We start from the raw sequence: 24,913 nt of genomic DNA on the forward strand, positions 1-24,913 counted from the left end.
GTGGCTTGTTGAACAAAGTATTTTGGCTTACATCTACTGTCTTTGTTGCTGAAGATGCAGCAATGTCTGCTGATGTGGTGGTCCCCACTGCAGAGACTGACTGACACTGTCACATCTCTCACTTTCCAAAGCACATCCTGTCACTCCTCATGAGGCAGCATCTTTAGTACTTTGAATCATGACACAGAAATGTGGCAGCTTTATGAGCAGGAGTGAGCGGCATCCTCTCGGTGACCCGTCTTGATGATAGAGTGCAGATACAGATGTAACACATCTGCAAGTCTCCGTTCTTTGGTCCCTAGCATTGTTTCTGAGTGAAAACCCAGTACATGATTTTGTGTATGGTTCCCTACTAGCGTCCTTCCAGGTCTTTGGAGGCTGTCTTCCAGAATGACTGAAAATCAATAGAGTTGCTCAGCCTGTCCTAGAAGTTGCCCTCCATATAAACCAGTTGGCCTCTGTCTTCTTGTAGCTGTCTGATTATGCTGTACTGCTTCATCAGAAGCCTCCATATCAACCTTTGCTGTTCCAGCTGCTCTCTCTCTCTTGATGAATTACAACCGGCTCTCAGCTGGCAACAGCTCTGCTATTCTCTAACCCTGTCACAGACTTCTTGCATGTATCCATCATCTTGACCTCATTTTGAACACTGCTGCATCCTTGTCACAGAAAATGTGTTAGAAAGCATTGACCATGTGAGCTCAGCATGGGATTCAGGCTTCATGTTAGAGCCGAGGTCCATCCACAAAATTCCACCAGGATTCCATTTTCTTCTTTATTTGTTTGGTTGTGAAAGTTGACAGTTTTCTCCAATCTGCTGTAGATTACTGCTAAACTAAAAATACAACTCCAGCCAGCAGTTTTGTCAAACTGTACTGACTAGTACTGAAGTGTACTTGTGAATATATGCATTGTTTTAGCTGTCAAGTTCATAGACTTGCACCATCTTCTTGAAGAAGTTTTGATAATTATTCATGACCTGAAATGTATATCACTCTATAATTTGAAGCACTTGGATGGAACAGTAATGGTTTATATCATAGTTCATTCAAATCAGATAATTCAGACATTTTTAATGAAAATATGACACAGATCAACTGATTGATTTTCAAAGTAGTTGGTGATTAATTAAATAGTCGATTAATAATCAGTTATTCAATTAATCGTTGAAGCTCTAGTACATCACAGGTTTATCAAGTTCTACCACCTCTTTTAAAACACTGTCATACAACATAATTTGCAGAAACCCAAACCACAGAGAGAAAAGGGAGCAACAGATGAACTTCCACATTCTAGCCAGGCAAGGATTCGAAGCTCTCTGAAGCTTGAAACAAAGTTAGCCAGCTAGCTGTACTATGGAGGCTACAATAAGCAAACAATAGTGAAAATAACAACAGCACAATTGAAAAAAAACAGCAGCTCACAGAAAAGAAACACTGCTTCCACCAATGTAATTTGTCTTGACACTTTACATAACATGAAATGACCAGCAGCATCAGTTTCATTTTATTTTCTCTCCCACATATCAGAAATAGAACTTAACACTTAACACACTACCTCAAATACAGAAGGCTGTTAAATCATGATGTTACAATGATAGAGGGCTCAGTGGGCGATAACGAAAAGATCCGATCTGCAGTGTCTCGTTACATCTCATCACTCAGCAAGTGAATCCACTGATAATCTTTGCGCCTTTGCTCAGAACTATTAAGGTAAACCTCAGAAATGGAATCAAGTTATTTGAGTAGCTGTTTAAGATGACTGGATAGCTTAACACAGGAACCTTCAGTGAGGACGGTACAGGAGATGTTCTGACTTTAAATTTTTTCAAAGAACTGTCAAGATTATGAATGAACTCATTAAGGTGCTCAGAAAAAATGGAATGTTTCATTCAGTTGGAAGCTCCAAAAAAAGTTAATAAGTGGACCTTGAGCTGTGGTTATTTTGTCCAACGCTATGAAACTGCATGGTGTGATGAAAACTGCAGCTTCTAGTGTTCTCCATCAGGACTTTGGGCTTGTAGCTGTGATTGTCTTCCCCGTGCCAATACCAAAATCAGTTGACTTATCTTTCAATATTAGAGCTCCTCACAGATATTGTTCAGCCTTGTACTCTCAACAGTGTATTTCACATTTCAAATATTTATTTATAACATTATTTATTTATATATCCAATCAAAATACTGCTTGTTTTAAAAAGTACACTGTAACATTATTTGCTCAGTGTATAGTAAGTAATTTTTATCATCAAGGTTCGATTGTACCTACATTAAGCTTGGCCGCGTCCATGATGATGATGGTACAGCTGTTTTTTAGCTTTTATGAACATTGGATTAGTAGATCCCATTGCATAGAAAAGATTTTATTTTTGGTACGTGTGTGAGAATTCAATGTTACCACATGCTATTTATAGAGGAAGAGCTAGCGAATAGAGTACAGGTTTGAATTATGCAGCAGCAGATTGTCAGGTGGAATTAAGGACAATGGGTCACATGTTAAAATATGGATCAGTATGTGTTTGTGTTTGAGAGAGAGAGAGAAAGAACGGGAGTACACTTGTAAATGTGTATGTTTGAGGTAAGTAAGGACCTCACTATGTTGGTGTTCGTGAGCTGTGTGCAGTCATCAGTCTTCTTATTCACATCTGCACTTAAGTGTAAAAGGGCCTTTGGAGCCACTGACACCCTGCTCCACATCATCTCAGGCAGATAGCACCAATGCTGCCCCCACTCATGGTTCAGTACCATAGGGTGAGGGTCAATGTCATGGACGAGACCATCTGATTCATAGCTATGAAGAAGTGGGGGGGCGGGTAAGGTGACAGATCATGCTGTGTGAGCAGCGTTGGAGGTTGAATCCGCTTCCATATATTGTTTGGCTGACGTGTGGAGGCCGCGCTTATGTGGATTGAGAGCTGCACTCAATGAACCTTCCACAGCTGCAGTCACACAAAATCCTTCCCACTCATTGTGTACAGTATCACATAGTAACACTATCACACACAGCACAAAGTGGTGGGAAGCTATCTTGATTGGATTGTCCTGTTGACTACTCTCTATTGCTGCATTATTGATCAGTTCTAGAGAGACATCTCTGTCTTGGTAGAACCAAGCCACCAGGTACACTGGTGTGTAACTCTTTCTTTTAGTGTGTGTGTGTGGGGGGGGTGGCAGGCTGTAGCTGGGAGAGTAGTGTAGACATCCTGCATGCTGGTAGCTCAACAGACATCATGGTGCTCACTGATGGTCTGGGAAGACTTTCCAGCTTCAGCACCACACCTGTCCTTAATTGTATGATACCTGATTACTCCTAAATGTAAACTAGCCTCTAGGGTTGGGCGATATATTAAAATTTATCAAACAACCATCGTGAGCCCATCAGTCAGTGATTGGAGACATCTTCTTATCTTCCTTCCCACCTCCTCCCCTTCTCTTGAGTCTCAGCTGGGAGATGTATGCAAGCAGGGAATTCACTACACTCACAAAATTACAAATGAAATATTCTCACATCTGTTTTCCTTTTTAAACTGAGAAATACAACCATATACCTTCTGAATAGGGATGCAATGATCGACTGGCCGGTTTTCAGCGTAACAGGCCCTGACTGGTGACCAGCTGGTTAGCGTCACATCCGATTCTGTGCTGGTCATTGTCACACACATGTTCTGCATGTCATGCGCACAAACTGACCGTAATACCACCTGCATGCTTGCATGCTTGCATGAAGTTGGTGTTAGCGACAGATTCCAAGAACACGATAAAGAGAAGACAGACAGTCTACAACGAGACAGAACAGCTGATAATGTCGCAAAACAGCCGTAAACTTTGTAGCTCTTCATGCTAATGTTAGCCAGCAGCAGACTGCTGTTCACAGAGGGACAGTTAAAATCTCACCTCCTGTTCTGGCTGAAGAATAAACAACCTGTGTTGATGTGTCTCTTCAAACATTTTCTCATCCAGGCATGTTTAACTTCTGCATCTGTTTTTCTCATGGAAAAGTTTTACTGCAGCAAACTGTTCAGTCAGTCTCCGGTTTGTTTACATCTGAGAGATCACATGAAATTGCGTCCTGCAAAATCCCACAAGATGATCTCGCGAGATCACGTTCCCCCTATTCATAATCTTAATATAAAAATATAAAAAGGCCTGGCTGTAAACTGGAGAAAATTCAAATAGTATTTAATGAATATTTAATAGTCAGTGTTTTATTATGAACACCCAATTTAAGTTTTACAAGAAAAGCTGCAAAAATGTTTGTGAATGCTGTCAAGTATAGTTCTTAGAAAGACTGAAAATCGGAATCTGCCAAAATCAGAATCGGCAGGTCAGGCCCTAAAAAAAAAAAAAAAAGGAAATCGGAATCGGCCAAGAAAATTGAAATCGGTGCATCTCTGCTTCTGAAAGTAAGTTTTTCTCTTTTACCATCCTAAAATGAGCTCAACCAGCTTGTTAACTCCTTCAAAAAATGCACTTGACAGAAAAACATGTAAAACTCACCAAAACCATCTTTCTTAGTGTTGTCCACTGTCACCAACAGTTACCAACTCTGGTTTGGTCAAATTAAATCCTTAATTCACTGTGTGAAAAAAATTGCAAAGAGTCTGACTCTGCAGGCTGTTTTCCTCGCACTCCTCATCCAGCTCAGAGCACTCATGGTCAGCTGAGTGGGTGTGTACTGGGCCACTGGATGAGAGCACGGCATATAGCAGCGGCTGTCACGCTGCAGACTAATACATTAGCAAAATAAAATGACAAATATCGGCCCCAAAAATTGGCCAAAAAAGTGATGGATTCAGCCCATCATCGATGGATAATATATTCTTGCAGTTAACCAACCCTACTGGATTCTATGTAGTGTGTTGGGGCTCTTAAAGCCCTTAGACTCCACTGTTGAGAAAGGTTAGAAACCTTGTACAATATACTGCTGGAGAGAGGCTGGTTGGTAAATAAAGGGCTTAGCCACACTAAGGTGGGTCAGCCATTACTTTGTTTATGAGCAATCATAAACAACGTATTAAATAAAATGTCATCTATAGTTAACATTATACCTGTAAAAGATGAGCATTTTAGCACCATCATTGTGAAAGTGTTAGCGTGCTAACATTTAGTTTATGACGCTGTTGTGCCAAAGTACAGCCTCACAGAGCTGGCTGCTGGCTGCAGACTCTTAGTCTTTTTACTCATTTAGAATTGGTCCTCATTTAGAACTGGGCTTCCTTCAGGGCATCCTTTCTTGACACTGACGAGATGAAGCATCGAAACGTGTTTCTGAATAAGAGTTTAATACCAGAATGTTTTGATGCTCTGTAGTACAGAGGTATATTTGTCTCGATCAAACATTTTGATACCCAACTCTCCAATATTATGACATTAGCATTAGGAATATTTCTGCTCCGGTGACAGTTTGTGATGGCTGTGGTCAGAGTTAGTAGGGCAGGTACCTGAGGCCCCAGCACACTACTGATGAAACACCAGAAACTAAGAATATGTAACGTTTTAGTGGCTGCTTGATTCACTCTCGCCCTTGACCCTTCACGTGTCGAGTATTTCGAGACACCCCTTCCTCTGCTCCTCTACCGCCTTCGGTTGCCCTGTGGAATAATGAGTGGACAACATTACCTCAAAGGTCACTGAGTTTATCTGGCAGCCAGCGCTCTCAATCAGAGGGCCTCGTCTCTGACTGCACATATGAGCTGAATGTACTCATTTGTGTGTGTGTGTGTGTGTGTGTGTGTGTGTGTGTGTGTGTGTGTGTGTGTGTGTGTGTGTGCGCGTGCGTGCGTGCGTGTGCACGTGCGAGAGCGAGAGCAAGAGAGAGAGAGAGAGAGAGAGAGAGCGAGAGAAGACGTATATCCTGAAAGGTCATTTGTCAAGATGCCTTCATCCAGTGTTTGCATCATAATCAGAGATGGTTTGCATACAGAGCTTCCCTGCATGCTGTGATTGATGGTCATGTCCAAATACCAAAAGTTAAATGGCTACAGGCCCTCGCCGCATGGAACTTCTGAGAAAATGCCCCTGCATATGTCTAAAAATGTCCACGCATAATGTCAGGCGTGTGCTTCTGTGTATGTTTGTGATCATAGGTTATATACTGATTCGGTGTCTTAATCCCTGTAGCTTTAGATGTGGCTGCAGCTGATCTCACCTTGTCTACCACACATGACCTTGAAACAGTCCCTCCCACTGGGGGACTGTTGTCCACCTCAATGCATGTAACTTAAGCAGCTGAGGGAGTGGGTGGTTGGGGGAACAATAGACAGAAGAGAAGATGAGAAATAGCAGCAAAGATAGAGAGAAGATAAAGAGAGCAAAGGGAGATGTAGAAGGAAGAGAGATTAAAGCCAAACCCAACCCCCAAACCCTTTCTGCTGCCTCCTGGTAAACAGCAAATCAGCAGCCACTATAATAACTAATCCACTCCCTTCACCAGCAGAGCAGCAGCCACAGACACGTCCACCATAGCGCTCGCTGCATACTGATGGCTTGGCCCTGCTGGTTGTTGCTATGAAGTCGGCTGGAGGGGCGGGAAATCAGGGGACTTGGGTGTAGATGATTGACATCAGCTATTGAGCATAGTGTCGCACATATGATGTCAGAGAGTGACTTAAGCACCCTTGATAATAAACAGCCCTTCAGTAATGGAGAGATGAAGAGTGAAGTTGATCTTGTTGACTATTCTCATTGGAAAAGAGGAATCTGTATGCTGCATGTGCCATGTTGCTTCATTAGATACAGTGTACAGGCAGAGACTAGACTCATCACACAGACGATGATGGAAGACATGAGCCCACTTGTTCCATCAGGTAATCAGCAAGTGAAAAATGATCTCAAACAGATATTAATCTGGCCTATCATCTGCCAAAATGTGAGCAACTAAAACCACTGTGTTAAGGTGGAGGTTTGGGACTGCAGCATGTTTAATAATCATACAGCTTAAAATTTGTGAATGTCCATCCGTCCATCCATCCATCCGTCCGTCCATAGGGTTGGGTGGTCTGCTTTGTGACCACCATCAGCATGTCAACTGGCAATTGGTGATATATTCATCCCCGCTTCCACCTCCTACCATGTCTCAGCAGGGAGATGTGTGTGAGTGGTGAGTTCACTACGAACTACGTTCACTATTTTCCTAATTAAAAAGAAAATTACAACCGTACACCTGAATTCAAGCTTCTCCCTTTTATCCGAATTAAGATGAGCTTAATTGGCACGTTTACTTCAGACTTAATAGAAAAGCATGTAAAAGTCATTAGAACTGTCAGTTGCAGTTGATATATTCATCCTAATGCCCATCCCTCCCTTTCATCCATACTTCCAGGGCAGTTTTGCAGGGTGTTTCACATGTCCCTCTCCCCAGCCACACTTAACAGCTCCTCCTGTAACCACATTAAGTCTTCTCTGTTTTTGTGTTCAGGACAGAAGTCCTTCTGTGTTCTGTTGCTCTGTGCTTTAACACTGTTGTGTGGTGTGTTTGCAGGTGATCCACAAACACTTCTACCTGAAGCGAACAGAGATCATGTGTCAGTGTGAGGAGTGGATCGCTGACATCCAGCAGTACAGCAGTGACAAGAGAGTGGGCCGCACCATGTCCCATCATGCTGCTGCACTGAAGGTAATACTAAATGAAATATACTCCATGTAGAAAAAAATAATCAACATTTGGGATTACATTACATTTTCAGTTCCTCGCTTTAGTATAAATATCTCACAGGTAAAGTCCGATGTATATTAAGTCAGGTTTCATGTTTCTGTGCTGTTTTAAGACATGAGCTCCTTACAGAGACCAGAGTGCAGCAGGTGGTTTCAGTGCATGAAAGCACAGTTGGTGTTTGAGCCTTGTGCCCCACTAATAAACAGTGAACTGGCTGCAGGGGACAGCGGGCCCTCAACAGACCTTAATTTACGTCCCCAGCAGTTCATAACATACATACACACATTCAAACACATACTGTGAGAGTCTTCAGTACCTCAGCAGCTCTGCTCTCTTCTCCCTCTGGCAGTAAATAAGTACAATTAATCCCCACTGTAAATAATCTCCACTGATCAGAGGCCGGAGCACAGCCAGCTGCAGCACACTGAAGACAACACTGTCAGATTAAAGTTAACCTTAATTTTTACTGAAGGAAGCCTGAGGAAAAATTAGTTGCATAAAATCAACATAAGGATTTCTTTAGGACATGTAAGGGAAAGCCCTCTAATCTTAGCTACTTTCCTCAGAAATTTTTAAGAGAGTCTCTTAAAAGTGAAATACTTTTGGAATAATTTGTGGAATATAACACAACATAACAACTTAGTAATGTCTCCTAGTATAACATTTACCATGCTCACTATTTTACTGTAGCATGGTAACATTTACCAATTAGCACTTAACACAAAGTACAGCAGGGGCTGATGAGAATGTCATTATTTCAGGGGGTTCAAAAATGTGGGCCTATATAATGTTAAAGTGCGATGTGGTGAGGGGTAGGAAGTGATATTTTCCTGAAAATGGCACATTTTCTACCCTGGGAATTATCATGCTATGTATGTGGGTTCCAAACCTGATCATTTCAGTGTTTTATCTGGTGGTGCTAATAATTAATATATAATAATAATAATAAATAATTATTGAGACAAAAGAACGTCATTTCAACATGAATCAACATTATAATGAACATAATGTAAACTGTGTATGCAGCTTGATCTTCACTGCATGACAGGATGAAATGCCAGATTCAGCCTGTGATCTGTCACTGTCTGACTGAACGGCCTCATCGAAGTCATGTTTTACAATTTTTCTTATTTTAAACTAACAAAATTTGTTAAAACAAGTAATTTGGTGTTTTCAGAGTCATGATATTGACAGATTCTACATTCCATTTTCATTCAGAAGCTGCTCCTGAGCCTAGCAGATGGGTCACACTGTGTGCGCATCAGTGTTCAATATAGTCCTTATAGGCTTAATACAGTTAATGATCACTCAAAGTTAAAAAGAGAAACTCTAAAAAAGTTCTCACTATATTGGCGTGAGGCTTCAGATCAGTACTTAGGGAGATTTTGGCATCTTTCTATAGCGAGGGGCATTTTTTTCCCTGTGTATATGTGAATATATATGTGTGTGTGTGTGTGTGTGTGTGTGTGTGTGTGTGTGTGTGTGTGTGTGTGTGTGTGTGTGTGCTGTTAGCAACTTGGTATTCTCATGGCTCTTAGGTCCATGCAAGGCCCTCTGTGTCCATGCTATCAGAGGGAACTCCTGTTCTAACGTAATATGGACAAAAGGAAGGACAGGGACAGATGAGGGTCTTAATATAGAAAACGGAGTATAAAAGCAAGTTTTGTTTCTGTATATTTTAAAGAGACTGTATTTGAAACTATCCCATCCTGACTCGTGTGTTTTCCCTGCAGAGACACACAGCTCAGCTCAGAGAGGAGCTCCTGAAGCTGCCCTGCCCTGATGGTCTGGAGCCCGACGGTGACGAGTTTTCCGAGAGGAGCGCCACCCTCATCCTCAAAGAACTGCCCAGTCAGGACGCAGAGAAGCCGGGCAGCAGTCAGGACAACCACTGCAGCGAGGGCCAGCTATGAGTCCCTGCCCTGCCCCCCCAACCCTGTTCCCCTCCCTTCCCAGCTTCTCCAACCCTCCCCCTTCCCCTTCTGATTATTTCTCTCTCAAAGACTCGATGGCTTCAGAGCACAAGCCTCCACTTTGTCAATATTTGTATGTAAAGATCTAATAGCAGAATAGCAGAGGACGAGGGGACGTGGGGAACCAGAAGGCGATGAGATGAACTCTGAACTATGCTACGCCCGTATTGAAAACAGTCAACAAAAACTTTTATTTACCTGTAAAAGAGTGTAAACATTTTGTGCTTTTTTCCAATTGTGAAATAACCACTGATTGGTATTAAACTTGTTTATGTATACATAATGGCAGAGGAAAATTACAGATTATATAAGGGAAACTACCTTTAGTGAAGAATGTTTACTGAATGTTAATTTCCTTTTTTGTTTTTTCTTTTGGACTGTTAGTGAGAGAACAGTTGTAACCGAGGATATATTGGTCATTCTTTAAGGATACTATTTAAAAAAAAAACGAGAGAATAAGAAAACACACGTAACAGAATCTGAGATAAAAAGCCCCTCTGGTCATCTTTTGCTTCATCTGATTTCTCTACGATCATATTCACTTGAATAAAGACTGAGATGGACATTCTTAAATGCTATGTTATCCCTTTTAAAGGCTCCAAATTAAAAAACACCATGCTCTGGATAAACATTTTTTGCCTCTCAGAACTTCTCCATGACAGTTTTCCATTGACATGACTGTAGATCGTAAGACTGTGTGTCAGAGCCACATGGGAAATGTATTTTGAAGGCTTGTGCATGTGTATGTGTGTTTTCTGTGCGTGTGCAACAATCCCCAGTGAGATACAAAGCTGTGATGTGCCTTTGATCTACACCATACCACCAAATACTCCAACAGAGTACCTTTACTGATTTCTTTGCTATTTCTACAAAATTAATAATTCTGCTCCGTCTGACATAAAAAACTGCTTTGATCTTTTTTTATTATGTTGAACTCCAGTGAACAAAAATGCACTTTCTATTTTACTCACTCCTTAGAACAGTCACATACTCCTTTTGCTAGGACATTAAATGGAGCTTGAAAGTATGGATTGATTGTGCGAATGTTTCTTTCTGCATTTAACAGAACATCAGAGCTGTCGCCTCAACGAGACAGAGAGAAAAGACGTCCTGCAGAGACAGTGAGCAAAGATTTAGAGAGTTAAAGAACAGGCTGGTACAAGGATGATGACTTGTCAGTGTCATGTATCAATGGGGAGTGTGACAGTGAACACTTTGGTCAAGAGGTTGAAAGAAAAAAACTCACATTATGTCTTGTTTTTAATCAGAGTATTGGGATTGGATTTGGTTTCGTTTTTTGTGCTATTTCATTTAAGTTAAATTTATTTTCAGTGTCTTTTGACAACCTTAGAAATGCCTCACCTTCTAAATTTGTTATTTTTAAAGGTTCACTACAAAACCAAAAAAATTCTCTTACCTGTAGTGCTGTTTATCCATCATCCTCTGCAATATCATAGAACTTTGCAGTTTCATTAAGGAACTCCTTTCTTTCTAGTAGAAAGAAAGTAGTTCCAATAGATTTTAAAATAGTTCCTGTAGATTGTACTACAGAAAGAAAGTAGTTCCTACATGAAACTGCTCAGAACAAGGTCTGTGGATTATCCTGAGTAACCTGGTCATGATTTTTGAAGAGACAAAGGTTTTGATGGTGTTTTGTTCTTTGGTGTTTTTGGTGCTTTGAGCACCACAAGCTGAGTGCTATTTATTGCAACCGATATCTCCAAAACTCTGCAGCTCACACCAACAAATTCTAGATGGATAAATAGCACTAAATGTATTTGCAATACATATTTCTGATTTCGGGGTGAACTGTCTCTTTAAACCATTGCCCGAATTCTGTATTTCTCTGTAACATCAAATACTCCTGACTAAACATCATTAGGTATTTTTGAGTTCAACACTCAACAAGACCGAGAGTTGACAGCTATGCTAGCACTCTGTGAGGCTCTACATGCGTTACTGTGTTCACCATCTCAGTTTCACATGCTAACATTCATTTGCATTATAGGGTAATTGGCATTTAACTGATGTAAATATCATTAGTTTTGCAGGTATTTTGGTCAGAAAACATGAGATTCATTAAAGGACCAGTGTGTCAGATTTAGAGGGATCTACTGGCAGAAAATAATATATTAATATATGTTTGTTTTCATCAGTCTGTGATTTCCTGAAAAAAAAATGGTGAATTGTGTTTTTGTTACTTGAGAATGAGCCTTTTACACCAATCAGGCATAACATTATGATCACTGACAGGTGAAGTGAATAACACTGATTATCTCTTCATCATGGCACCTGTTAGTGGGTGGGATATATTAGGCAGCAAGTGAACATTTTGGCCTCAAAGTTGATGTGTTAGAAGCAAGAAAAATGGGAAAGTGCAAGGATTTGAGCAAGTTTGAAAAGAGCCAAATTGGATCTCCAAAACTGCAGCTCTTGTGGGGTGTTCCCGGTCTGCAGTGGTCAGTATCTATCAAAGGTGGTCCAAGGAAGGAACAGTGGTGAACTGGTGACATGGTCATTGGTGGCCGAGGCTCACTGATGCACATGGGGAGTGAAGGCTGGCCCGTGTGGTCCGATCCAACAGACGAGCTACTGTTGCTCAAATTGCTTAAGAAGTTAATGCTGGTTCTGATAGAAAGGTGTCAGAATACACAGTGAATCACAGTTTGTTGCGTATGGGCCCCTGTGCACCGCCGAAAGCGCCAACAATGGACATGTGAGCATCAGAACTGGACCACGGAGCAATGGAAGAAGGTGGCCTGGTCGGATGAATCACGTTTTCTTCTACATTATGTGGAAGGCTGGGTGCGTGTGTTGCTTACGTGGGGAACACATAGCACCAGGATGCACTATGGGAAGAAGACAAGCCAGCAGAGGCAGTGTGATGCTTTGGGCAATGTTCTGCTGGGAAACCTTGGGTCCTGCCATCCATGTGGATCTTACTTTGACACGTACCACATACCTAAGCGTTTTTGCAGACCATGAAACGGTATTCCCTGATGGCTGTGGTCTCTTTCAGCAGGATAATGCACCGTGCCACAAAGCAAAAATGGTTCAGGAATGGTTTGAGGAGCACGACAATGAGTTTGGGTGTTGAATTGGCCTCCAAATTTCTCAGATCTCAATCCAATCGAGCATCTGTGGGATTTGCTGGACAAACAAGTCCGATCCATGGAGGCCCCACCTCGCAACTTACAGGACTTATAGGATCTGCTGCTAACATCTTGGTGTCAGATACCACAGCACACCTTCAGGGGTCTAGTGGAGTCCATGCCTCAATGGGTCAGGGCTGTTTTGGCAGCAAAAGGGGGACCAACACAATATTAGGCAGGTGGTCATAATGTTATGCCTGATTGGTGTATATCTACAGAGCGCAGGTCTTCTTCCGTGGAGGATGCCATGTTGGAGTGCCATGTTTCTACAGTAGCCCAGAACAAACACAGGCTCTAGATTCAGAGTGTCACCATCATCCTAGGTTCTACATTACCTTGCAAGGCAGCTGGATTTGCAAGATCTTGTGAGAATCCATCTTACTAGGATTTATCTGAAGTTATCCATTTGTGTCTGCACCAAAGGTGGTGCAGCCAATCAGCATCCTAGAAAGGACTACTGGCAGCTACAGGTGTGGTTTTAGGTGTGACAACAGCAAGAATCGTCTATGGAAATGACTCGTCTCAAACAAACAGTGTCAGCTCCTGAAGAGGTTAGAGGAGAGGTGATAACATCAGTTATATCAGAACTGGAGAGTATTTTTTCATTGGAAGAAGAGCTAAGAACAACGCTGACAGCTTTTCTCCGTGATGATGATTTTCTCCAAGATGCTTCACTCTTCTCCCAACCGGATTTGCCAAGAATTTGATTTACCCACTGACTCCACTGGTAATAACCTGATATGCCAGATGGTTTGTTACACAGAACCAAAAGATTCCTGCATGATCTTGTGAATCTAGCTGCTTCGCACAGTACCTCTACTACTATGTCTTATGGTTTGTTGATTTGATTCGTTGAAGTTATCCCGTGTTAGACGTGATGGACAGATGGTTCATCCAATCACCTGCTTAGTGTTTTTTGAAAGTGTGTGCCCTTTTCCAAAGTGTTTCTGAGGATGACTTCCCAGATGGTTCTGTGTAACAAACAATCTGTCAGGTCAGGTTAGGTTCTACGTGCTTGGAAGGGTGAGATGAGGTGCTTACAATTTGCATGTTCTCTGCCAGATACCACTAAATCCTATGCACTGGTCCTTTAATAATGTTGATCTGCTGGAGGAACCAGATGAAATATTTAGTCAGTTGTGATGGGAACAATGACTATACCAAAGTTCATGGCAATCCATCCCACAGGTGTTAAAGTATTTTGGAGCAAAGTGGTGAACTGACAGACAGACATATCCTCAAAGCAAGGGCAGAACATGAAATCACCTTTTGAACCACCATGTTCCTACAGGAGCCCAGAACGGACAAACCAAACACACAGGATCTAGATACAGCCTTTCACATTTTGTGTGAATCACTTAAGTCACTTAAGTTTTGACTCCAAACAGTTCAAATTATATTTCACACGGTTGTCTGACTGTCTGAGTCAGCTGTGACATCATGACATCATTCTGTAAAGTCCTTTTTAACAGGTAACATATGAATGGAACAGGAACATACATTCGCCCAAATACTTATTTGCTACAATCATCTCATTTACTGAAAAGAATAGCCTATAGTGTCATATTAGAAACATGTCAATAAAACTACAAGTCTGTGAGGTTACAGGGCAAAAGACACACAATCAGTATTGTGTGGTTGCGTTACGCAGTGCCTCACCAAAGCTCAAAAGACATACGGAGATTACATGATAGTTGTATCTGTTGATCTTTTCTTATTATTATTTTGTAAATTGAATTTATTCATTTTACATTTTCATTATTCCAATATCCATAATTTGTCTCAGATTACACCCAATCTAGCAAAGCTAGTAAGAATAGTTGTTAAATTGTATAGAATGCTCCTTCTGCCACCTAAAAACAGCCTTTCCTGAATGCTGAGACTGGGGTCGTCTGTGGTATAGACAGATGTCTGTAGACACCACACTGACCACTTCAACCCATGTGTGCGATACGTCAACATCACTGCCATGTTGGACCAGGCAAGACTGACCTGTTAAAAAATGCTTGTACACCTGTTAAAAAATGTACACTCACCGTTAGGTACACCTTGCTAGTACCAGATTGGATCCCCTTTTTGCTTTTAGAACTGCCTTAATTCTTCATGGCATAGATTCAACATGGTGCTGGAAACATTCCTCAGAGATTTTGGTCCATATTGACATGATAGCATCACACAGTTGCTGCAGATCCATGTTGAGGATCTCCTGTTGCACCACATCCCAAAGGTGCTCTATTAGATTGAGATCTGGTGACCATGGAGGCCACTGGAGTACAGTGAACCCATTGTCATGTTCAAGAAACCAGTTTGAGATGATTTGAGCTTTGTGATATGGTGTGATTTCCTGCTGGAAGAAGCCATCAGAAGATGGGTACACTGTGGTTATAAAGGGATTGACATGATCAACAACAATACTCAGGTAGACTGTGGCATTTAATCAATGCTCAGTTGGTACTATGGGGCCCAAAGTGTGCCAAGAAAATATCCCTGACACCATTACACTACCACCAGCAGCAGCCTGAACTGTTGATACAAGGCAGGATGGATCCATGCTTTCATGTTGTTTATGCCAAATTCTGACCCTACCATCTGAATGTCGCAGCAGAAATCAAGACTCATCAGCCAGGCAGCGTTCTTCTGCTGCTGTAGCCCATCTGCTTCAAGGTTTGACATGTTGTGTGTTCAGATATGATCTTCTGCATACCTTGGTTGTAACGAGTGGTTATTTGAGTTACTGTTGCCTTTCCATCATCTTGAACCAGTCTGGCCATTCTCCTCTGACCTCTGGCATCAACAAGGCATTTTCTCGCCCAGAGAACTGCCGCTCACTGGATATTTTCTCTTTTTCAAACTATTCTCTGTAAATCCTAGAGATGGTTATACGTGAAAATCCCAGTAGATCAGCAGTTTCTGAAATACTCAGACCAGCCCTACCAACAACCATGCCCCGTTCAAAGTCACTTCACTAACAAAGACCACCCCAACGTAGATTTGCAGTTTAGTGATTATGATGGATGGAGGAGAGCTTGGAAGATGAAGTAGTGGTCTGGGGGGCGGGGGGGTGCGGGTTGGAGATAATGAGGGAAGGGGATAGGGTTTGAGGGATGGTGGGATGAGGGTAAAGGGATGCGGAATAAAGGGAGGGGGATGAGGTAAGGGAAGCAGGATGTAGGGTGAGGAATGAGGGTAAAGGGTTGTGGGATGAGGGGTTGTTGGATGAGAGATGTATGGGATGGGAGGAAGTGGCGACGAGGATGTGGGGTTTGAGTTGGATGGATGGATGGATGGATGGGTTTGGTGGAGTCAGCTGGTGGCTGGAAGACGGAAGGGAACCTGGCAGGGTTGAGACTCTGCGTGGGGGTACCATCTCTCTCAGTCTCCTAGTGTGTGAAGCCCCCAAGAGAACTTCAGACGGACAGGTGCATGTAGGCATTTCTGATGTCTTTCAGGTCGTGATGGATGTATGAGAGGTAAGCTGGAGAGGGCCAGCAACCCAGAATTTTGATGATGTGGTTGGGAATCCCCGACTTGGATGCAGTTGAGGCGGCTCCAATGCGGAAAGAATGCCCAGAGTATAGCTCAGGAGATATTCCTGATCTGTACAGGATGTGGCGGAAATGGTGATGGAACCAGAGGTGGCCTTACCCATCTCAGTGATGAATAAGGATCTTGTGAGGATGCTCGATTGACTAGTCTCGAGTTAATGTAGTCGCATATTGGTTCATATGGACTCAGGTATGAGTCTAGTCGAAAGAGGAAGATGGGTTGCAGCAGATCAGACTGGTTTGTTTTGCTGCATTTAAGGTGGAAGACCAGGGTGTTGGTAGTCTGAATTGTAATGTCTGACAAGGTTGCGTGTCGTGATGGTTGGAAGTTAAGGGAGGAAGTGGTGAACTCTGAGCAGTGTAGGAAGCCAAAGAAAGCCGGCAGGAACATTGATTCTAGGACCTTATCTATGAGAGGAGACAAATAGCCTGAACATAGTGTTGCAATGCAGGGGCAAGCGTTTTGGTGTCAGGTGAGGTTCGGCCTTTCGAAGACCTTTGAGTAGCATAGCGATGTGGGAGTGAGACAGGGCTGGGCATGGTGCTCCAGAGGACAGTTTAACTAAGAAGTTAATACCACTGATGTAGACCTGAATGGTTGAAGACTTGATATCGAGAATGGAATGAGCGAGTATCAAGACGTCGAGAGTGGGGAATGGTAGATTATGGGAGGTGTGGAAATCCTTGAAGCAGTTCCATCCTGTCAGGTAAGATGAGAGTGTTCGCGGGGCAATGCTGTTGAGGATGGCATTTTGTGATGTGGTTACTAGATGTTCCAGTTGAGGATGGTGGGAGGGTCGGAGGCTGGTGCCAATTGTCCGAATTTCTGTAATGAGAAGCGAGAAAGTGAGTCAGTGATTAAGTTCTTGTGACCTGGAACATGCAAAGCTCGGATGATGAATTCGTTCTGGGTGGAAATCAGAGTAAGTCTCCACCTGAACTGTATAATGTCTAGGCACTGGGACCGTCCTTTATTGATAATATCAACGACGGCGCTATTGTCAGAGTGGATGGGAATGATCTTTCTGGACCATTTGTGCCCCCAAAGGATAGTGGCTATGATGACCGGGTACATTTCATAGATAGCAGAGAAGGGAGTAAGGGACACCAATTTGGGTGGCCATTTGGCCGAGAACCACATGCCATCAAAGTAGCCGCTGAAACAGATGGAGGGGGCTGCGTCTGTGAAGAGCTGGAAGTCTTCTGGCTGGGTGATGTGGTCATCATAAAAGGAGATGCTGTTCCAGGATGAGAGGAACTGATGCCACATTTTCAGTTCCATCTTGCATGCATTGTCCAGTGTGACATGGCCGTGGAGGGATGGAATGGAGGTGACAATGGAACGGAGGTGTGACAAGAAGGATCAACCTTGGGGGATGATGCGGATGACATAGTTGAGATGACCCAAGAGTGACAGAAGTTGGCTATTTGGTGCATCTGTGGGTCAGGAGGAAATTGGAAATGAGTAAGGAAAAAAATTTCTCAGCAGGCAGGGTTGAGGGTGAGGGTGGTGCCAAGAAACTCCAGGGATGTGCTGGGACCCTCTGTTTTCTCGAAAGAATGAGGTATTCCGAGTTCGCGGAAAGCGGAAATCAGAGTGGAGAGACCATATGACGGGGGAGAAGAAGGTGGCATGACTGTGAGAAAGTCATCTAGAAGATGGATAATGAACCGGATTTTATAGTTGTTTGTCAGGATCCAGCAAAGTGCTTCGGAAAGGGAGTCGAAGATTTTTGGGCTGCTCTTGCACCAGAAGGTCAGGTGCACTGCAAAATAGTAAGCACCTTTCCAGAGGACACCAAAGAGATGCCAGTAGTTGGGGTGGATTGGGAGAGTGAGATGGCGTGGTCGATTGTCATATACTGCATTGAGAAGTCTGGAATTGGAATGAGGTTGTTAATACTTGGGATGGTGGAATGTGGGGGGAAGAGAGATCAATGATTTCAATGATCTCTTTTTTCCTGAATATTGTCTGGTGGCTATACCTAATGGACTGATTCTGAATTTGGGTAAGGGTGGGATTGGGCCAATCATGAATCCTTGTTCAACTTCCTTATGAAAACGTTTGTCAACTGGGGTATGAAGGTACTTACGCGAGCTGTGCTTGGTTGGATTACAATGACAAGTTGGCCTGGCATGTGCCCCGCTGCAGAAGGAGCAGGTGTGGAGGAATTTGCAGCTGGAAGCGCTGCATCCAAGGTCGTTAAAGTTATTGCAGATTATCCTCCCACCTTGGTAGAGGACTGGTCTCCCTCTTCTATCTACGCCCTTGGGAAGGGGCCGAGGGAGGTTGGTTGGTGGCTGGTTTAGGGGTGATGGAAGGTGGGAGGGCCGCAGGGGGGCAGCCTACGAAAAACGTGGCTCAGTTTGTTCGGGGAAGTGATGTGGGGCAAGGAAATGGTGAGGGTGCATGATGTGGCCGTATATATATATATATATATATATATATATATATATATATATATATATGTATATATATATACATATATATATATGTATATATATATGTATATGTATATACATATATAACAAATATCCTAACTATAATGAAGTAAAACATCATTAATACATCGACAATACATTTTCAAGTTTTCATTATATGGATTCATCACATGATTAAAGACATATTCAGACTCCCAAAGTCCCAAACAGTAGCAAGCATATCAGGGTCAAAGTGAGCCACCATACTAGTCCCTTCACATTGTCTGAACAATCTATCCTGAAACAGGAACATGTTATTATTCAGCACCCATGTTCCACAAGTTCCACAGTTCCTCTCTCGCTGACAGATAATAACTTTAGGTTACTTGCGTAACCCCGGTTCTCAGAGTAGCATGAGTGAGATGTCTCACTATGGGATATGCCCCCCGCGTATTCCTCAGAAGCATGTATCTCATTACGCCAATCCTGATTGGCTGGTGATCTTGAAGCCTGCGTCAGACAGATCCACCCGCCCTCAAGTAGCTTGCGCTACGACGCAGCATCATTCAAAATAAGCACCTCTTTTCGCTTCGCCCCAGCAAGAAGGGCTGTCTGGTGAGAAGATTTACTCATGCTACTCTGAGAAAAGAAAAACATAAATGTCCTGAATAGAGACCCCTCTGAAGAGGGCCCAGGATGTAGCCAGGCCACGAGTGGAATGAGCACGCAGGCCCACTGGTGCCTGCAAACCCTGACTCGTATATGCCAAAGCAATCGCTCCCACAACCCAGTGAGAGAGACGTTGCTTTGTAATAGGCTTGCCCACATGCGGTTTAGCCCAGGATACAAAAAGTTGGTCACTTCTCCAAAAACCTTTAGTCCTGTCCATATAAATGCACAGGGCCCGGACCGTACAGAGCATGTGCAACTGCTGTTCTTCCAGGGAAGAGAAAGGTGGTAAAGAAAATGCCACAAGGTCAATGGGAGAATATGAACCAACAACCTTAGGTACAAAAGCCGGGTTAGGCTTGAGAGACACCCTACCATGCCCCGGGGCAAACTGGCTGCATGAGGGATGAACTGAAAGCACATGAATGTCACTGACGCGCTTAGCAGATGCCAAAGCCAACAATAACACTGTCTTGAAAGACAGATGTTTCAAGCGGACTTCCTCCAGTGACTCAAATGGAGGCCCAGAAATCCCATTCAGAACCACTACCAAGTCCCAAGGGGGGCGCAAGTAGCCTGGAAACAGGAAGGAGCCTGCAGGCCCCCTTCATGAAACGGCAGACAAAAGGATGTTGGCCAACTGTTTTACCATCAAACCCTACATGGCATGCAGCAATGGCAGCCAGATACACTTTCACTATAGAGAAAGTTTTGTGTTTGTCAATCAAGTCCTGCAAGAATTACAAAATCACACATTGAAAAGAGCTATGTCCCTTCTTGTGACACCACTCTTCAAACACCCTCCATTTACAGTCATAAAGGGACCTGGTGGAGGGCGCCCTAGCATTCTGAATGGTGTTTATCACATTCTGAGGCAGTCCCACTGTGCTCAGATTATACCACTCAGGGGCCAGGCCCACAGTGCCAGGCACTCTGGGGGAGGATGGAGGGGATGCAGAGCCCAATCCCCGTACAATGGCGTGCCCCTGGACAGCAGATCCGCCCCCAGGTTCAGCACCCCCGCAACGTGTGTCGCTCTCAGAGATAGGAGTCGCTTGTTGCTCCATAATATCAGTCTGCGTGCCAGTATGTGTAACCGTCGGGAACACAGCCCCCCCTGACGGTTGATGTACGCCACCGTCGTCGTATTGTCCGTTCTCACCAGGACATGATGCCCCCTGAGAAATGGGATAAAGCGTTTTAGAGTGAGAAACACAGCTAAAAGCTCCAGGTAATTTATGTGAGACCGCTGAAGGTCTGTGCTCCAGAGACCCCTCACAGACCAGCCCTCGTAAATACCGCCCCAGCCCGTAAGGCTTGCGTCTGTAGTAATCACCTTTTGGGACAGGACGGTGCCCATAGTCACCCCCTGTGTCAGGAGAGCTGGATGTCTCCAACTGCACAGCGCTCTGACACAGTCCGCCGTGAGAGTTACCCTACGCGCGCCATGACGCACAGGGTCCAGTCTGAGGGAGGACACCCAGCGCTGGAAATCCCTCATGTACAGGCGGCCGAGTGGGACCACCAGGATGGCTGACGCCATCAACCCCAGTAGTCGCAGACATAATCTGAAAGGAACAGATTTGTGCAGGCGTGCGAGGCACGTTCTGAATGCCTTCACTCTCTCCGCGGACAGGCGGGCTATGAAAGGCACCGAATCCAGAGATAACCCCAGGAAGATTATACTCTGTACTGGTAATAACACACTCTTTTCGGTGTTTATAATAAAACCCAGGTCGACCAGGTGTTTTATGAGGGCATTCGTCTGCATCATAGCCTCCTGCTCCGACCGTGCGAGAAGAAGCCAGTTGTCTAAGTACGTAGCCAAACGAATGCCCCGCCGTCTTAACGGGGCTATCGCCGCCTCGGTACATCAGACGAACACTCTCGGGCTCAAGGATAGACCGAAAGGAAGCACTCTGTACTCATAACAGACGCCCCGAAAGGCAAACCTCAGATATTTCCTGTGTGGAGGGTAACTCGGAATGTGGAAATATGCGTCTTTCAGGTCGACAGATGTGAACCAATCACCCTGGTGCACCAAATGAATCAGGGATGCGTGCGTGAGCATCCTGAATTTGTATTTTCTGAGGTATTTGTTCAGAGCTCTTAGATCCAGGATCGGGCGAATTCCGTTCCCCCCGGTTTTGGGACCAGAAAATACCTGGATTAAAGGCCACTCCGACTTTGGTCGGGTGGCACAATGCTTATCGCTCGTTTCTCTAACAGCGAGAGAATTTCATCCTGCAGAACACAAGCAGACTCCCCTTGAGCCTGGGAGTATACTATCCCCGAGAATTGAGGGGGAGTAACAGCGAACTGTAGCTGATACCCTCTTGATATTATCTTCAGTACCCAGGCTGATGTTGTGAGCACCACCCATCTCTTCCTCCTCAGAAAGAAAGAGGTGGCAGCCTCCATCATGTCGCTCGCCCCATGAGCCCCTAAATGTTGTGTTACAGGGCCATCTGTCGGCGGAGCCTGGTTGTGACCACTCGGCGACACTGCGCATGCGTGGGGTGATAGTGCGCTGACAGGGTCGGTGACCGCCCGCGCCCTGAGGGAGGCAGTAGCCTCCACCAGGGACGGTGAAGTTATTACTGTTCTGTTTATTGTTTTTGGCTGCGCCCTTGACCTCAGGTCTGGATGCAACAGTGGAACAAGGTTTATTAATAAACATTGTGGATGTGTGCTTGTGTGATTCAAAAGGGAGACAGGATCAGCTGTCTCTGGAACAAAGCCTTTTTGTCCTCTTGGCTGGGATGTGCGCGTGCCACTCTGGCACCGTCCGCAACAGCGGGGAGACCGGGGGCTGGGGGACCCCCTGCAACACATCTTGGAACAGAACAGGTGGGGCTGGAGAACGGGAAATGTCCAGCTCCATCACCAGCGGGGAGAGAGTAGGCCGTCAGGCTGCCCTCTTCTTCTTCCTGGCCTGCTGACAGGCAGCTTGAGCCTGTTGAACAGGAGGAGCTGCTGCCAGTGTCGGGGCCTTTCTTGGCCAGCTCGGCTGGACCTCCATCTGTGGCAGAGGTACCTGGGCGGGCTGGGGTTTCGGCCGTTTTTGGATTTTGAACTGGGGAGGGGGCTGCGAAGCAGCCTGGGCGAAGGTCTGTCGCTGGGCTGGCAGAGGCGGGATCTCACTCCTGTGGGGAAGGCAGAGCTGGAGAGCCTCATGCTCCTTCTTCTTAGCTTCACACCTCTGCTGCATTGAAGCAAGAGCGGAGCCGAAGATGCCATTGGGGACAATTGTCATGTCCAAAATGTCCTCTCTCTCCCTGTCAGACAGGTTTGTCAGGTTGGGCTCTTTCCTGCAGAACCATCATCCCCAGAGATTTGCCTGTAGCTTGGACTGCACAGCATTGCACGCGGAGGCAAATGTCTGTAATCACAGTAATCGCTTCCCACACATCACTGTCAAATTTAGTCGCCATGTCCTCATACAGCTCCGCCTGGTTTGCCGCGAGCATAGAGGAGGCATTAAGCACTCTGACAGCCAAAGCCACTGCTTTGTAGGCTTCCTCAGTCATGGTGGACTGGAAACGGTCTGCTTTTGACGGCAGTGTGGGGCTCCGAGAGGACGCTGCTGTCAGTCGCGGGTGGAGGTGGGCTGCAACTAACAGCTCCATGGGGGGCATGTGGAGCAGGCCAAACTTCTCCATGCCATCACAATCAAGGGAAGAAGCCCCCTGTATAGGGCTTTTACTGCTGAACGGGTGATCCTTCCATGAGAGGGATGCCTCCTCCAGCAGTTCAGGGAAAACTGGGAGCTGCTGTTTTGCCATCCTCGTAGCCTGTGGCAATTTCTTTCCTTCGTAACATGATCTGGAGGTCTCCGTTACCACTGCAGGCCAGGGGATATTCAGCCGGATGCGGCGCGTTTGCACATGGCCTGCATATCCATGCTGAGGGCGGGGGAGGCAGGTGTGCCGTCGCTACCGCCGTGTTTGCAGCCTGAGCGGGGGGCATTAACGAATCGCCATCATCATCATCCTCGTTCTCCTCTGATATGAGTTCCAAGGTGTCTTCATCGTCAATCCAGCTCCAGTATGTCTTCCATTGGCGGAGCCGCTGCAGCTAGGTCCAGCTGGGAGCCCCATCTAGCGCTAGCGTACGGTGCACCGACCACAACAGTCCCCTCCGCCTCCTCTGCGTCGTTCTGAACGTGGCCGGGAGACAGGTAGGGGTCCCGTCCCGACAAGCTAGCTTGGCATGCTAGCCGTCACCGGAGACTCTTCACGGTGAAATAGGCACAGTGCCTGCATGAACCAGGAACTTTGAGGGCCATTCGGGTGTGTTCCAGCCCAAGGCAGCATGAGTAGACCTGGTGTGTGTCTTTACCCGATATGTTGTTTCCACAAGTACAGAGTCGACCCCCGGAGTCTCCGTCTCCTCTGGTATGAGGGAGTTGAGCGTCCATCTTCCGTTAACTGGAGTGCTAACACGGAATAACGGCAAATTAGCTGGTGTGCTAATTTGAAGCAAAACAAAAAACCTTACCTCGAAAGGTCAGGTGAAGAGGCTCCAGTCTATGGTGAAGACCGAGAGGCGTAGAAAAGGCAGCTAGCGCCTGGCAACGGAGTGACAGGATAACTCCGATCTATGGACAGTTAAGCTAGCTAGCCAGTGATGAGTTGAGATATGCGCTGAAGCAAGAAGAGGTGGTTGAATGACGCTGCATTGTAGCGCAAGCTACTTGAGGGCGGGTGGATCTGTCTGACGCAGGCATCAAGATCACTAGCCAATCAGGATTGGCGTAATGAGATATATGCTTCTGAGGAATATGTCGGGGGGCATATCCCATAGTGAGACATCGAAACGAGTGCTATGAATGAGAACTAACTGTTCTAAGGCCATCAGAGTGATCAATATCAGTGTAAAGTGCCTCTACATCCATAGGAACTATAAAGTCACAGACAGTGTCATCAACTCCACTTAACTGGTTCAAAACGTCTTTGGTGTCCTGGACATATGAAGGTAGCTTATGAAATTAAGATTTTAAATAGTCATATCAAGTCATAGTGAGGCAGCTCTGTGAGGGTTCCATTGGGGGCCACAATGGTTCTGCCTGGAGTGTTGTCCTTTGGTTCTTTCTGAACTTTAGGTAACATATAGAAAGTGGCCAGCTGATGGTGTTCACATGAATGGAAGCCTTTGAAGATCAGTATAATACTGTAGACCTTTAATCAGGCCAGAAAAGTTGAAACCCAGAAGGCCCAGGCCCAATTCTGTCTGAACCCAACCCAAACCAGTCCCTCATTAGCATATTTCACCCCAAACCCAATTAAAGCCTGACATTTTTCTGAACAAGCTTCCCTCGATGTGCTTACACTAGGAGTTGGCAGTGACAGGGGCAATACATGGGGCGAATTTGAATTTGCAACAACATAAATGGGGAGAAAAAAAGACTACTACTGATAATAACAATGAAAATAATAAGAAGAAGATAAAGAAGAAAATCAATAATAATAAATACAATAATAATAATAACAACAGCCTGC

At 44.8% G+C, this 24,913-nt stretch overlaps 1 protein-coding gene and 2 pseudogenes across 2 annotated transcripts in view; 1 reads left to right on the top strand and 2 right to left on the bottom strand.

Annotated features, from left to right (window-relative positions):
* The window catches only part of birc6 (baculoviral IAP repeat containing 6), a 152,153-nt gene extending 141,501 nt beyond the window's left edge, over positions 1-10,652 (top strand). For both annotated transcript variants that reach the window (XM_084735907.1, XM_084735908.1), the window contains exons 72-73: positions 7,479-7,613; positions 9,386-10,652. In XM_084735907.1, coding sequence (XP_084592033.1) covers positions 7,479-7,613; positions 9,386-9,565 — 315 coding nt within the window. In that variant the 3' untranslated portion in view covers positions 9,566-10,652. The remainder of the gene's footprint in view (positions 1-7,478; positions 7,614-9,385) is intronic.
* Positions 10,653-17,088: 6,436 nt separating this feature from the next.
* LOC146315936 (uncharacterized) lies at positions 17,089-19,219 on the bottom strand (annotated as a pseudogene).
* A 158-nt stretch (positions 19,220-19,377) lies between these two features.
* Positions 19,378-22,296, bottom strand: LOC146315937 (uncharacterized; annotated as a pseudogene).
* Positions 22,297-24,913: the final 2,617 nt, after the last annotated feature.

This window comes from Lutjanus erythropterus, chromosome 14 (assembly GCF_056507025.1).
Source record: "Lutjanus erythropterus isolate fLutEry1 chromosome 14, fLutEry1.hap2, whole genome shotgun sequence".
Classification (NCBI taxonomy): domain Eukaryota; kingdom Metazoa; phylum Chordata; class Actinopteri; order Lutjaniformes; family Lutjanidae; genus Lutjanus; species Lutjanus erythropterus.